Source organism: Grammomys surdaster, unplaced genomic scaffold (assembly GCF_004785775.1).
Source record: "Grammomys surdaster isolate TR1022 unplaced genomic scaffold, NIH_TR_1.0 354, whole genome shotgun sequence".
Lineage (NCBI taxonomy): Eukaryota > Metazoa > Chordata > Mammalia > Rodentia > Muridae > Grammomys > Grammomys surdaster.
The window spans coordinates 576,283-590,467 of NW_021604773.1; the positions used below are offsets into that span (position 1 = coordinate 576,283).

A 14,185-nucleotide genomic window follows, 5' to 3' on the forward strand; every position below is an offset into this window, starting at 1 on the left:
TATATATATATAAATAAAAACTTACATTATTCTTAGTAAATTTAGCAATTAGCCATGAAGTGCCTGATATACCCAGTCCTGATTCAGACTGCTTAGACGTCCTGTGCGTGCTGTGCTCTAGGTGGTTCAGACCCTGTCCTGGCATCTGCTGGTCTCTTTCTGTGGTTGGTTTGTGCCAGTGTCTCAGCTGGTTGTCACAAGGCAGGCATGTTACTATGGAGATGGTATGGAGATGGTATGACATCACAAAACAGGTTATGACTGTGCCTGCAAATGCTAAGGGGAGGGCAGCACAGAGCCCACTTGCTCTTGGTTTCTGGTTGATGAACTGGGTACTAAGGACACTGACAAACATGTGTGAGATGCAGAGGTTTACTCCAGGGCTCTCCTAGCTCTGCAAAGCCCTCAGTGCAGTCCCCCTTGGCTGCCGTACCACTTCCTAGATCAAGGGAAGGTTGTGGGTTGGGGAAAGAGGCTTCCTAGAGGCTCCTTGCCTTGGTTCCTAGTGACTGGCCTTGACTCCTGTACTTCAGCCGGTTGTTATGAATTGGAAGAGGCAGGGCCTCATAATTTTTGTGATTTTTATCCCCAGTTAATGGGTCATTCAGAGCCTACCCAGGAATTTGTTGAGAGTTTGGTCAGTTAATGATCATAACCCCGACCTTCACATTAACCTAGCAGCCTAATGAGCTTCAGGTAATAGCCACTGTTCCATGAGTCTCCATTTGTGTTTTGTGGTGTGCTTCTCCCCCAACCCCCTGTAAACCAGAGCCCCAAGCTCCTGGTTTTTAATTTGGCCCAGTACTCTCTAGAGTTGCTGAGAGCTACAAGCTTTTTTTTCCTTTGGGGTCTCTGTCTTTTCTTCCAAGCTTGATTGGTCTCACTGTCCTCCCTGTCATCTCTGCCTGTCCTTTTTTCTTTTGTTCAGCCATTCTGAGGCTCTGTGGTTCCATGTAGATTAGTTGAAGTGGAGACCATTTTGTCAGCAGGATTGCTTGAGAGAGGATGGCCACAATGAAGTAGACACTTGCAATAGTCAACAGTGTCTCTCAAGAAGAACCAGCTGTTGGTTCTGCCCACATGTCTTCCCTAGGTCATGCGCCAACTTTCAGGCTTCTCCATGTTGTGTGCGTTGGTACTACCGTACTATCTTGTTCTATGGATTCTGGTTTTTGAGATATTCTCAAACTACCCAGGCCAGCCTCAAAGTTGCTCTGAGGCTGAGGATGACTTTGAGTTCTTGATCCTCCTGCTTCCACCTCCCCATGCTGGGATTGTACACACAGTGCCTTTCAGTGTGTTAGTGCCCGCCTTTTTGGACAGGTATAGCTTCCACTGTCTTGCTTACTGTATGGTTGCTCCTTATGCAGGGCTTTGTCTGTTTTATATATATATCATTTAACCTTCCCACCCCGGAAGATCGTATAAGGCTATCCATTGTCCAGATGAGAGCCCATTCTAGGAAAGAGGCAGAGTTAGTTGTGTTATCCCTTGGTCTGTAGGCCGAAGCATATTTGTCCAGTCACTGAGCCTACTTGAGAACACCAGATATGAGTCTTTTTGTCACACCCATGCTGTTTGAGCCCAGTAAACTAAGGGCCCTGGGGGAGGGGGAGTGGCTCAGAAGGTGTGACTTAGATTGTCCACATGTATTCTTTGACCAAAGATGAGCTGCAGTCAGCCCCAAAATGGAAATTAGATGCTTGGGAAGCTTTGTTCAGGAGGTTGGAGGCAGTCTTGCAGGAGGCACCTTGCAGCCATTTCTGTGTGCTGACCAGCCAGTCTCCCAGGATGGCTGTTTCTTGTCTCTGGGGGTCCTGGCAGTGGCTCTGGCTGCAAGCAGGCACGTGCAGTGCTAGTTGTAGTGTTTCCCTCTGGGTACCTGTCTCAAGAGGGGTTGGCAGGTCTAGATTGAGACGATTAGTGCAGTGGGGCTTCCCCCACTCTTCTTGGGGATTATGTCACAGTCTGTTAAGCGTGCTCCCTTGGTGTTTAATCCCTCTCTGACATGGATTTTTCTGGCAGTCTGTTCAAATGCCTTTTTGTAAATCTCCCAGCTGTTTTCTGTCCATGGCCCTTGGGATATCTGCCCTCTCCCAATGGGCTTCCATTCTTCCTTCTAGTGAATAGTCTGAAGGAAGTAGTCAGACCTGATGCTTACACAGGCCTCTTAGCTGGGAAGGCATCTGCAGCATAGTCATGACAGAGATCGTATAGGGCTCTAGGGACTGAGGGCAGGAGCTAGCTGGATGGCGCTGCAGATGTAGTGACCAATCTAGTGTCACCTTCCCAGTACTTCTTGTAAGACACAAGCAGCCCTTTTAATTTATTTTTAAAGTTAGTTTGGCATTTTGAGACAGAACCTTGCTCTGAAGCTGAGGCTGGCCCTAAATCAGAGACTTTCTACCCTAGCCTTCTGATTGGGGTTACAGGTGTGGATGCCATGCCTGGTTACATCTCCAAAGACTTTATATTATTTTAGCATCTCCATTCCAGGGAAACAAAGTTTGAAGCATGTGCTAGCTCATTTTATAGAAACTTGTGTATGTAGCTCTCACTGAGCCCCCAGATATATGCCCAGGCCTGTTAGCCACACTGTTGGGGGAAGAATCACTATTGGGCTGAAAAGTCTTTGCAGGGTAGGGAGACCTGGAAGAAAAGCTCTGTGATTCTTGGTGACAGTTCAGGTTCATGAATTCCTTGGCTAATCTTGTTACACATTGCCAGGGTGTTAGAAGCGGGGCACTGTCATCATGGCCAGCACACCTCAGCCTGAAGTACATTTCTCTGCCTGTGTAGCCCTGTGCCTAGATGAGGGGCCATGCAAGACTGCCAGATGGACTGAATTTCGTGTGGTTCTTGCTGTTTTCTTATGAGGAAACTGCAGGAAAGGAGATAGTGAGGAACTCCTTTGCCAAGTACCATTGTGGCCTTGGTCCTTAGCTTTCCTCTACATGAATTCCAGTTTGCCTAGCTCTAGTCTGCTCCTAGGCTCGCCTTCTCCTTCCTCTATCTCTCAGGCCCCAACCAAGGCAATTCTCATCAGTCACTAAACGGGTTTGCTTCTGTCCCTGCAGGCAGGCCAGTACCAGGTCACCGAGTAGCCCAGTCTTCCTAGTCATGTGTTCCATTGCGTCTGGTTCTGAGCCGTACCTACAGGGAGCCTCCCTTGACAGGAATGCTGCTTAGTACCCTGCCCCCTCCAAAGTTGACTGTCTCCTGGTGCAGGTGGAGTCCTTTTCCTACTGTGCTTGCCTTTGACAAAGTGTGAGGAGCCTTATGTCCTGCTGTGTGAGTGCTGTCCTTGACCTCCACTTTGTCTGTCTTTGGGGGCCAAGGCTCTTGGGAGTTGAGCCTTGGGCCTTTGAAATTGGGCTCAGGATTAATTAGAGAAGCACCTCTCGAAGCTGTGGAGGGCTGGAGAAAGAGGGGTTGTTGTTTCCATTGGAGCCCTTTAGGACCCTCAGGGCTTCTAAGTGGGTTGTTTCCTCCCACAAAGCTTCTTTGGAGAGCTGTTCCCTGTTCTGATTTTTGGTTAGCCTTTTGGGTGTTTTTTTGTTTGTTTGTTTTGTTTTTTGTTTGTTTGTTTTTTTGGTTTGGTTTGGTTTGGTTGCTTGTTTTTTCAGGACAGGGTTTCTCTGTGTAACAAGTCCTGGCTGTGTAGCCTGCCTTTGGGTCCTGAGTGCTAGGATTAAAGGTCTGTGCTCCCACTGCCTGGCTTCTGTTGCATTTTTGAAAAATTATTTTTTTGGTGTGGTACAGGATGGACCGTAGACTCTTGCATGCTAATCAAGTATCCCAGACTGACCTTCAGCCCGCACCTCTCCAGGTTCAGCTTCAGTTCCCTCGTTCTTGCCACTGTTATCGTAATCTTTGTGTTCCTTATTAGCTGAGGCGTAAGGAGCTTCTATGTCCATTTACACACCTTTCTGCTGTCATTAAGAACATAGGGAGCTGTAAAATAATGTATGTTTGTGTATTGTTTGTCTTTTGAGACAGGCTCTCTGTAGCTCTGGCTTTCCTAGAACTCACTATGCAGACCAGAGTGGCTTTGATCTTACAGAGATCCTCCTGTCTCTGCCTCCTGAGTGCTGGGAATGAAGGCGTGTACCACCGGGCAGGCCTGGCAGGGTCTCACTGTGTATTTGCCGGCCTGATATCATGTAACCTGGCCTCAAATTCAAGGGATCAGCCTCCTTTGTCTCCCATTATTCCTAGCTAAGTTTAAAAGATTTTTCCATTCTGTCAACTTCTGTACTTAGCAACATCTGTGTCTGTGGGTTTGGCTTGAACACTGTGGGCTCCTCCATCTGCTGCTTGCTTGACCCAGCGCTGACTCCACCCACAGATACCTGACCCCACCCCCAGCCTATCCGTAGCTATTGAGACCTGTCGGGTGACTCACAGCTTGTTAGGTTAGGTGAGTGCTTTTACTGACATGGAGTAACATGGAGTTGAAAAAGTCGAGTGGGAGGAGTACTTAGAGGCAAGGTGAAGAGAGTCAACTGGGAGAGGGAACAGGAATCAGCTGAGGTAGGACTCATCATAGGTGGGGTCTGGCTCTACCATCTTGGACTCCAGTAGAACACAAGTTCACAAGTTTATCTCTATACACCAGAGTGTGCCGGTTGGGGTTCCCTGCGAATGAACTTCTGTGGTCCAGTGGGTTTTAAGTAATGCTGTACTGGAGAGAGGTGGGGGCTGGGCAGCTGGCCCCTAAGAGCCTGTAGCACCCGAGGTCACATTCCTAAGCTCTGTGGCCACAGGACTTGCTGCTTTTCTGCTGGGAACACTTAGGCTCTGAAATGATGGGGAAACTTGAAGTAGGTTTGTCCATAGTGCCTTTCTTTTTATTCATTATTTTATTAGTGTTATTTTTTGTTTTTCTGTTTTGTTTTCATTTTGAGACAGAGTCTCATTGTGTAGCACTGGATGGCGTGAAACTCCTGTGTAGACCAGACTGGCCTCAAACTCAGAGATCTTCTGCCCCTGACTCTGCCTCTCTAGAGGCAGAGGGGTTTAAAGGCTTGTGATACCATGCCTGACTTAGCCTGGCTTTTTATTTATTCATTTTTCAGGACTAGAACTGGGACCTAGGGCCTCTTGTGTGCTAAGCAAGCACCCTACCACTGAGCTGCACCCCTTGCCTTCTGGTGGTAACCCCTCCACCTCTTGTGACCCAGTTAACCCAGTTGGCCCTGCATCCTCCTGGGGCCTATTCCAGCCTCTAGAGCTGTTAGCCATGTCCTCTGGGCTCTCTCCTGCTGTGTGCCTCTCCAGCCTAGAGCTTCAGAAGGCTCCACTGCAGTCCCCAGGTCACAGTGTTTTGGGGGTTGGTTTGCAGGGAAGATGGTGAGTTGGAGGAAGGTGAACTGGAAGACGATGGGGCTGAGGAGATCCAGGATGCCCCTGGAGGACAAGAGAAGAGTCGGAAAGAAAAGGGGGAGAAGCACCACAGCGACTCCGATGAGGAAAAATCTCACAGGAGGCTGAAACGGAAGCGGAAGAAGGAACGGGAGAAGGAGAAGAGGAGGTCAAAGAAAAGGCGGAAATCTAAGCACAAAGTAGGTCCCAGAGGGTTCCCCACACCTCTACTGCTGGCTCAGGACCTGTCTGTCTGCCCAGCGGGCACTCTTTGTAACAGCCGTTCATAGTATCCACGGCCTGCAGACAGTTTATAAAGATCTGGAATGTATGCTCTGTTGCCATTGAATGCCCCCGGGGGGAAGAGTTTTCAGGCTGAGCATAGTCCTTCCAGGCACATTCCAGCATTGCGTGTCCTGGGGCTGGTTGTGCCAAGGTGGCCTGCCAGCAGCAGACTCACTTGTAGTGTGGCTTCTGTCACTGTCGTTGCAGCGCCATGCTTCCTCCAGCGATGACTTCTCGGACTTCTCAGATGACTCAGATTTCAGCCCCAGTGAGAAGAGTCACCGCAAGTACAGGGACTATAGTCCCCCATACGCACCAGTGAGTGATACTGTGTCTTGTGTCTTCTGGTATGGGTCAGGTGGGTGGTACCCCAGAGACAGTGGGTATTATTCTCATCCCTCTTTATGGATGAGGAAAACAAGAGAGTTAGAATGTGTGGGTCTGAGCCAGGGCAGTTGCTTCCTCCACAAGGGCTGCTCCTGAGCCTGCCCAGTGTCAAGTCTCCGCGTACGTTGGCAGGACACCGTATGTCTAACTCGTGCAGGTCACAGCTGACTGCTTTCAGCTGTTCATAAGTGGCTTTTTTTGTGGGAAATTGGCAAGAGAATGAACTGGCCAGTAGAGTAAATTATCTCCAGAGCTGCACAGTTAGAAGTTAAATACCCCATTACAACTCTGAACTTAACCATAAATTTACCATGTGTGTATATACTTTCACTCTCAGAAAAGCGTAAGAAAAAAACAAGGCTGGGTATGTAGCTCGGTGGTCCAGAGCTTGCTTCTGTGCTTATGACCATGGGCAGCACCACTGCCACCAAGACTAACAGTAAACCATAGAAGATTAAATACAAACAGGAAATGCTGACACCAGCTAGTCATCCCAGTACTAGGAAAGGCGAGGCAGAAATAGTAAGAGTTGGAGTCAGAAGCTGGAGAACAGTTCAGTGGTTAAGTGCAGGGGACCCAGGAACTACATAGTGGTTACAAGTGTGTATACCTCCAGTTCTGGGAGTCCCGGTCTTTGAGCACTGTATGTATGTGGTTCACAGATACACATGCATCAGAACACTCATACATGTAAGAATAAATAATGAGCAAGAGAATTTGAGCCTAGCCTGAGCAACACAGCAAAACCCTGTCTTTTCAAACCGTGGGATAGGGCTGCTGGTGGCGCACACCATTAATCCCAGCTCTCGAGAGGCAGAGGCAGGCAGAAATCTGAGTTCGAGGCCAGCCTGATCTACAGAGTGAGTTCCAGGGCAGCCAGGGCTCTTATACAGAGAAATCCTGTGTAGAAAAACAAGGAAATAAAACAACTAGGAAAAAAAATAAAACTGACTAGGCAGGGTTTGATGGCACCTTTTTTTATTATTAAAATCTTTTCATTTTGTTATTTTAGTGTGTCTTTTTTGTGTGTCTGACTGGCACCATATGCATCCTCTGGAACTGGAGTTACAGACAGTTGTGAGCCTCTGTATAGGTGCTAGGAACTGAACCAGAGTTCTGTGAGGAGCAGCCAGTGCTCTTAACTGCTGGGCCATCTCTTCAGCCCTGTGATGGTGGCACTTTTTTAAAGCCTTTTCCAGTGACAGCATCATGCACCGATGCGTAGCAGATGATGAAGGTTTTAGTAAAGTAATGGAGACTGATTACTGAGGAAGGGTATCTTCTCCATACTAGGGGAGGGGTCCGAGTAAGACCGAAAGCTTGAGTGTCTACATCTGTTTATCTGTATTTTGCATTTTTCTGTAGTGAGTGTGGGTTTCCTTTTGTAGTTGAGCCCAGCCATCACTGAAGTGTTGCACAAGTATGCTACAGTATTCCAGCTCCTGAGTGGATGTGGACACATTAGCATTCTTTTCTTTTTTTTTTTTGGGGGGGGTTTTTTTTCAAGACAGGGTTTCTCTATATAGCCCTGGCTGTCCTGGAACTCACTCTGTAGATCAGAGATCCGCCTACCTCTGCCTACCAAGTGCTGGGATTAAAGGTGTACGCCACCTCTGCCCAGCATTGGCCCATCTCTTAAAGACAGACATGTAGATGTACTGCTGTCCCCCAGCCCATCAGGTAAACATGTCTGGAGAGAGGCCAAGAACCAGTGGTAAACCAAGGACAGTAGAAACTCCAGACATACGCACAAGTTCTGAGAACTGAGGTGACCTAAGTAGCCTGATCCAGGCCGTGGGCACTGGCTCACCCTCTCCCCTGCTTTCTGCTGAACAGTCCCACCAGCAGTACTCCTCGTCACACAACACACCCCTGCCCAAGAAGTCCTACTCCAAGATGGACAGCAAGGGCTACAGCATGTACGAGGACTACGAGAGTGAGCAGTACGGGGAGTATGAGGGAGAGGAGGAGGAGGACATGGGCAAGGACGACTATGACGACTTCACCAAAGAGCTCAACCAGTACCGGCGCGCCAAGGAGGGCAGCAGCCGGGGCAGAGGTGAGCCCTTCCCACCCTCTCTCCTAGCACTTGTCCAGGGCCAGGGTGGCTGCTGTGGTTGGAGATGAAGGAGTCAAGGAGACCACTGCACACAGCTTATACTGAGCCTTATTCAAGAGAGCTAGGCAGTCACTCAAAGATAGCTGAAGTGCACAAAAATTATACACTCAGGGCTTGGGATAACAGACACACAGGGACAGCAGGTGTCCCTCATCTGGGCCAGACTGAGGAGAGCGAGAGGCCCTAGTTCTGCCTACTTCCAGTCCTGGACTTTTCATCATCTGACCAGGTGTTTACCTTTGAACTTTGGACCTCAGAAAGCTGATAAACTTGTGGCTGGATGTATAAGGGAGGATGAGGGAAGGCAATCTCCTTCAGGGATTCTTTAAAACAAACCAACAACCCAACAACCCAGCCAGCTGATAGAGGCTTCTAAAGAGCTTCCAGCTTGGTTTCTTAGACTTATGATCCAGGTTACTGCTGAAAGTGTTGTTTCCGTGCTTGCTCTTGGACTCCTGTGCAGCAGGCTCTGCTGTGGAGGCCCTGGTCTGGGCTTACCCACGGGGCTGGCACACGTGAGTCATACTAGAGTTTATAACAGGCACCAAGACTGTGCTGTTCTCTCCCTAAGTTTTTAAAATCTGCTAGGGATCTTCCAGTTGGTACCGTCCCTACGGTCTGGGATTTGTAGCCACATAGAGCTGGTGCCTGTTGTCTTGGACAGTGCAGCCATGAATAGACAGGTAGCGAGAGACTAGCTAATGAGGACAGGAGTAGCTGTGTCCAGAGTCCCACATCGCCCCTTTGAGGAAACTAGAGGCACTGGAGTGTGCGTGGGCCAGCTTGGATGGCTTCCTAAAGGAGGAGGCCTCAAGGAAGATGTAGGAAATGGGACCCCTCTTCCTTGTTGCTGTAGTCTCAGCCATGTGAGGCTCACTGTCCCAATCACCAATCACCTCACAGGGAGCCGAGGCCGAGGCAGGGCCTACAGGGGCCGTGGGAGCCGAGGAGGATCTCGAGGCCGAGGCATGGGCAGGGGCAGCAGAGGCCGAGGCAGGGGCTCCATGGGAGAGCACCCAGAGGATGAAGAGGACCTGTATGAAGAGGAGATAGAGGTAAGGTTTTCTGTAGCTCTTGGGGCCAGCACTGTGATTGGCAGGTTCCCTAGGCTACAAGTCCTTCAGGTGGGCATGGTGAGACTAAGACAGGAGGATGGGGGTGGGCTACCCAAGGGAAGGAAGTCTTGGAGTGACAGGCACACTTTTGAAAGGTTCCTCTTGGAAAGGAAAAAAAAAAAAGTCCTTTTTTGGTGGCTAAAAAAGGAAAAAGTAGATAACAAAAACCCTGTCCTGAGGCAGGGCTTCTCTGATTGTGTTCTAGAATGTCTTCGGCCTCTTATGGCAGGCACAGGAAGGATGTATAGACCACACACCATTCTGTCCCTGCCTTCTATATCTATTGTGTGACCCATTTCTTGAAGTTGTACAGCTGTCCCTTCTGCCCAGGGGCCCTGTGATTGGCTCTGCCTAACGGGGTTAGAGTTGAAGTGGGAAGGCTGCAAGGGTAGGGTTTGGGACCACCCAGCACAAATGCTGCCACTCAGTTTTAACTCAGTGTTGTCTCTAATATGACACTTCTGCCTCATTTTCTCTGGAATCCAGTATGGAGAGAGTGAGGAGCCCATGGGAGACGAGGACTATGATGAGTACTCCAAGGAGCTGAGCCAGTACCGAAGGTCCAAGGACAGCCGGGGCCGAGGTGGGCAAGGGCTTCTGAGGCTGTGCTGGCTGGGATGCAGTGACTGCTGGCTTAGCTGGAGAAGTTAAATCCCTTCTCTGCTTCTCCACAGGGTTAAGTCGAGGCCGAGGCCGGGGTTCCCGAGGAGGCCGAGGGAAGGGGATGGGCCGTGGCCGCGGCCGAGGTGGCAGAGGCGGAATGGGCAAGGGCGGCATGAATGATGACGAGGACTTCTACGATGATGACATGGGCGTGAGTTCACTCCTGCAGCCTGATGTGCATTCTGTGTGTTGTGTTTCTTAATTGTGTTTGTTTTTCTGCATATAGATATTTTGCCTGGAAGTCTGTCTGTGCACTAATTATGTGCCTGGTACCCACAGAAGCCAGACAAGGGCATGGGACCCTCTGGGACTGGAGTTACAAATAGTTGTGAATGACCATGTGAGGGGTGAAATTTAACCTGGGTCCTCTGGAAGAGCAGCCAGTTCTTTCTCATTCTCTCTCTTTCTCTTTTTTTTCTTTTATCTCTTTCTTTTCCTTTGTGTGTGTGTGTGTGTGCGTGTGTGTGTGCGTGTGTGCGTGTGTGCGTGTGTGTGTGTGTTTGTTTTTCAAGATAGGGTTCCTCTGTGTAGCCATGGCTGTCCTGGAACTCACTCTGTAGATCAAACTGGCCCTGAATTCAGAGATCCACTGGGCAACACATTGTTATCCAGTCTTAACTAGTCTCTCTCCAGTCCCTGTGATCCAAGGTTTTGACCAGTGCAACTTTGAGATTTGTTGTTGTTTTATTTTATCTTACCATTATTCGTTTGTTCATTCATTCATTCATTCATTCATTTGTTTTTTTTGAGGCAGAGTTTCTCTGTGTAGCCATAACTGTCCTGGAACTCACTCTATAGACCAGGCTGGCCTTAAACATACAAATCAACCTGCCTCTGCCTCCTGAGTGCTGGGACTAAAGATGTGTGCCACCACTGCCCTGACTGGTTGTTTTCTAATGAGCTCTTCTGTGAAGGATGATCCTGTCCCCTGTCCCAACCAACCCCTTACCCATAGTTTCCCAGGTTGATGCCCTGTTGATACAACCCTCTGTTTAAAACAATACTTTAGCAGTACCTGTAGCCAATTTGTTGAGTTTCTAAAGTGGGAAGGTTAACCCCTGACGATCATGGTGCACCCTGATGTTCAGGAGAGTTTCCAGAGAAGGTTTCGCTACCCCATGGTCTGTCCCTGCATGGCTCAGGTGCCACAGTTTTTCCCATCTGAGTATTGCATTGCATGTGGTGTGACAGGCACCTGTCCTGTTCTCTCTATACTTAATGTACTCCCATCCTCTCTTCTTCTACATTACTCACAGGATGGTGGTGGTGGAAGCTACCGGAGGAGTGATCATGACAAGCCCCACCAGCAGTCTGACAAGAAAGGCAAAGTCATTTGCAAGTACTTCGTGGAGGGACGATGCACTTGGGTAAGAGCACCACCTGAGGACGTGTGACCCACATGGATGGGCTGCCACAGTGCACACTGTTGGGGATGGGAAGGACTGTGTAATATCCTGCCCTTGGCACCTCTTGGAGCCAGGAGACATGTGGACAGCCTAGAAGACTCAGCTTTCTTCTTAGGGTAAGAGGAATCAGAACAAGATGTGTAGAGTCTCTGAGGTTTAAGGGTAATTTCTGGTAGAAATTTTTGTCTAGTCTGTAGAGTCTCAAATGAATCCTCAGGGCTTACTCCGTTCCCATTACACTGTTGAACTTGAAGGTTGGAAAGGAATTATTAAAGACTCCAGACAGAATCAGCCTTGGACATCAGAGTTGTGCAAGAGATAAGTGTGACCATTTAGTTAGAGCACAGCTGGCTTGTGATGGTGATACAAAGGCAGCAGGCAGGTGGCTTATATGCCTGGGAGGTACTGCTCCTTTGGGAAGCAGGAAGTAGGTATTTTAAACAGAATAATATATAAAATGTGTAAAATAGCCCTTAGTACTCTTAGTCTCTCTCTTTTGTTTTTTGAGACAGGGTTTCTCGATGTAGTTTTGGCTGTTCTGAAACTCAGAGGTCTGCCTCCTGACTGCTGGGATTAAAGGTGTATACAGTAGCCATCACTACTAGGCTTGTTCTCAGTCTTGACTTTCCTGGTTTCAACACATACTTGTTTGTCAATCAGATCAGGAATCTTAGTTGGAGCTTGAGTGAATTCAAGGCTACTGCAGTGGTCAGTGTTTCCCTGGGGACCTACACTCCTTCTTCCTGCCACCTTTCTTAAGCCTGTGGCATTTGTCATCGTGGACTGCACTTGTATAATGACTGCTGTGCTTTTGAACTTTATATCCTTGGGCTAGGAGGATGTCAGGCAGTGGTGGCGCAGGCCTCTAATCCCAGCTCTTGGGATTCTGAGGCAGGCAAGTCACTGGCTGTGAGGCCAGCCTGATAATACATATCAAATTCCCGACATAGATTTTTTTTCTTTCCCCGGCTGACACAAGAAAAATCTGTCTTAATTTAGGACATACCTTGCCTAGAAGCTTTTACCTGTGTTTCGTGGGTAAAACAAGAGAAGTTGGAAAATGGAATATTTTTAGCCAGGCAGCCTCCCTCAAACAAAACCAGGGTTCAGTTAGGAAGGACAGAATGTAGAACTGGCTTATGTGATGACTTTTTATTGCCAGACAGCAAATAGTATAGGACAGTGTAGGTGGAAAGGAAGGACAGAGATGAATTAGGAAGAAACAGGAAGTAACAAGGTGGGCCTGAGTGGAAGGCTCAGGCTGGGGAGCAGGGCCTGGGCCTGAGAGAAGGCTCAGGCTGGGGAGCAGGGCCTGGGTCTGAGAGAAGGCTCAGGCTGGGGAGCAGGGCCTGGGCCTGAGAGAAGGCTCAGGCTGGGGAGCAGGGCCTGGGCCTGAGAGAAGGCTCAGGCTGGGGAGCAGGCCCTGGGCCTGAGAGAAGGCTCAGGCTGGGGAGCAGGGCCTGGGTGAGAAGAATGATTTGGGCGACTATTCTCCAAGGGGATGTGTTCTTGTCTGTGGTCTCTCTGCAGACACAAGTGAGTCAGAACTCACGTCCCAAACCCTTAGTCTGTCTTCTCTTTTCCAGGGAGACCACTGCAATTTTAGCCACGACATTGAGCTGCCGAAGAAGCGAGAGCTGTGCAAGTTTTACATCACAGGGTTCTGTGCGCGCGCCGAGAACTGCCCCTACATGCATGATATCCTTGGCCATCATGACTGTCGTGTTTGTCCTGTGTTGCTGCTCCTGAGACCTCACCCGTCAGCTTCCCTTCTGCCCCTTTTACCCAGCCTGGGCTGTTCACATCTCACCTGGGGAAGCCCACATCCTTTACTCCCCGTCTCTATAAGAGTCCAGAATCCTTTCCAAGTTCAGCTCTGTGGGCCAGAACTTGCTCTGGACTTGAAGCAGTGTTGGAAACAGCCACTGGCAGCCACTGCACAACCCTGAGTGTCACCTCACCTCCAAAATGAAGGGGCTTGCTTGTTCTTTGGGGTGGGTTCTGAGAAGAAGCATTTGCCTTAATTAATGATGAACGTGACTTTCCGTGTAAGTTATACCACACCACTGGGAACTGCATCAATGGTGATGACTGCATGTTCTCCCATGACCCGCTGACCGAAGAGACACGAGAGCTCCTAGATAAGGTAATGCCTGAGGTGGCGCGGGGCGAGGCCGGCAGGAGCCTGCCACCACTCTGTTGCCACAGATAACCTTTGCAAGATCAGAGTCTGTTGCAGGTTATATTTGTGTGTACATGGCATACATCTTCCTACAGGAGAGGGGGCAGGGTCCTGCTGCATCCCAACCACAGAGCTGAGGCCATTGCACTGGATTCCCTAGGGGACAGCGGAATGAAAGGACTGTCACCTTGTGATGTTGTGTTGTATACAGAGACTGAGATGCCCAGGGGTTGGAAATGTCATCACAGGGACTCATGCAGAGAAGGGAGTGGGACCAGGATCTCACAAACCTGCTGCCGTTTGACACTCATCCTGATCTCTGTTTCTCTTCCCCAGATTGGTGGTAGTTTGTGGGGATGCTTCTTTTTGTCATTCCTTTTGAGAGCCTGTCAGCCTAAGAGCTGGGTGATGAGCATCTAGTCCCTTCAGGGTGTAATCACTCGCCTTTCGAAGGACCATCATCAGTGTCTGAGTAAAGACCGCCCCCTGCTGGAGGTTCCGTGTTCACACTCAAAAGCAGGAGCCCAGTCCTCCTGCCCCCTGGGTCATTTTAGTTTTTCTTGTAGTTTTTGAAGTTTGGTTGGGAAGCAGGGGTGGGTTCCTCCCCTCCCGCCTCCCACCCCCACCCCTGGTGGGAGGCGGGAGGGGAGGAACCCACTCCCAA

At 49.4% G+C, this 14,185-nt stretch overlaps 1 protein-coding gene across 9 annotated transcripts in view; it reads left to right on the top strand.

The window, feature by feature from the left end:
- Positions 1-14,185, top strand: part of Zc3h4 (zinc finger CCCH-type containing 4) — a 37,435-nt gene that overhangs the window by 11,710 nt on the left and 11,540 nt on the right. For all 9 annotated transcript variants that reach the window (XM_028779499.1, XM_028779497.1, XM_028779501.1 and 6 more), the window contains 9 exons: positions 5,345-5,564; positions 5,857-5,967; positions 7,873-8,095; positions 9,059-9,210; positions 9,757-9,853; positions 9,945-10,084; positions 11,190-11,300; positions 12,926-13,037; positions 13,376-13,485. In XM_028779499.1, the coding sequence (XP_028635332.1) occupies positions 5,345-5,564; positions 5,857-5,967; positions 7,873-8,095; positions 9,059-9,210; positions 9,757-9,853; positions 9,945-10,084; positions 11,190-11,300; positions 12,926-13,037; positions 13,376-13,485 (1,276 nt within the window). The remainder of the gene's footprint in view (positions 1-5,344; positions 5,565-5,856; positions 5,968-7,872; positions 8,096-9,058; positions 9,211-9,756; positions 9,854-9,944; positions 10,085-11,189; positions 11,301-12,925; positions 13,038-13,375; positions 13,486-14,185) is intronic.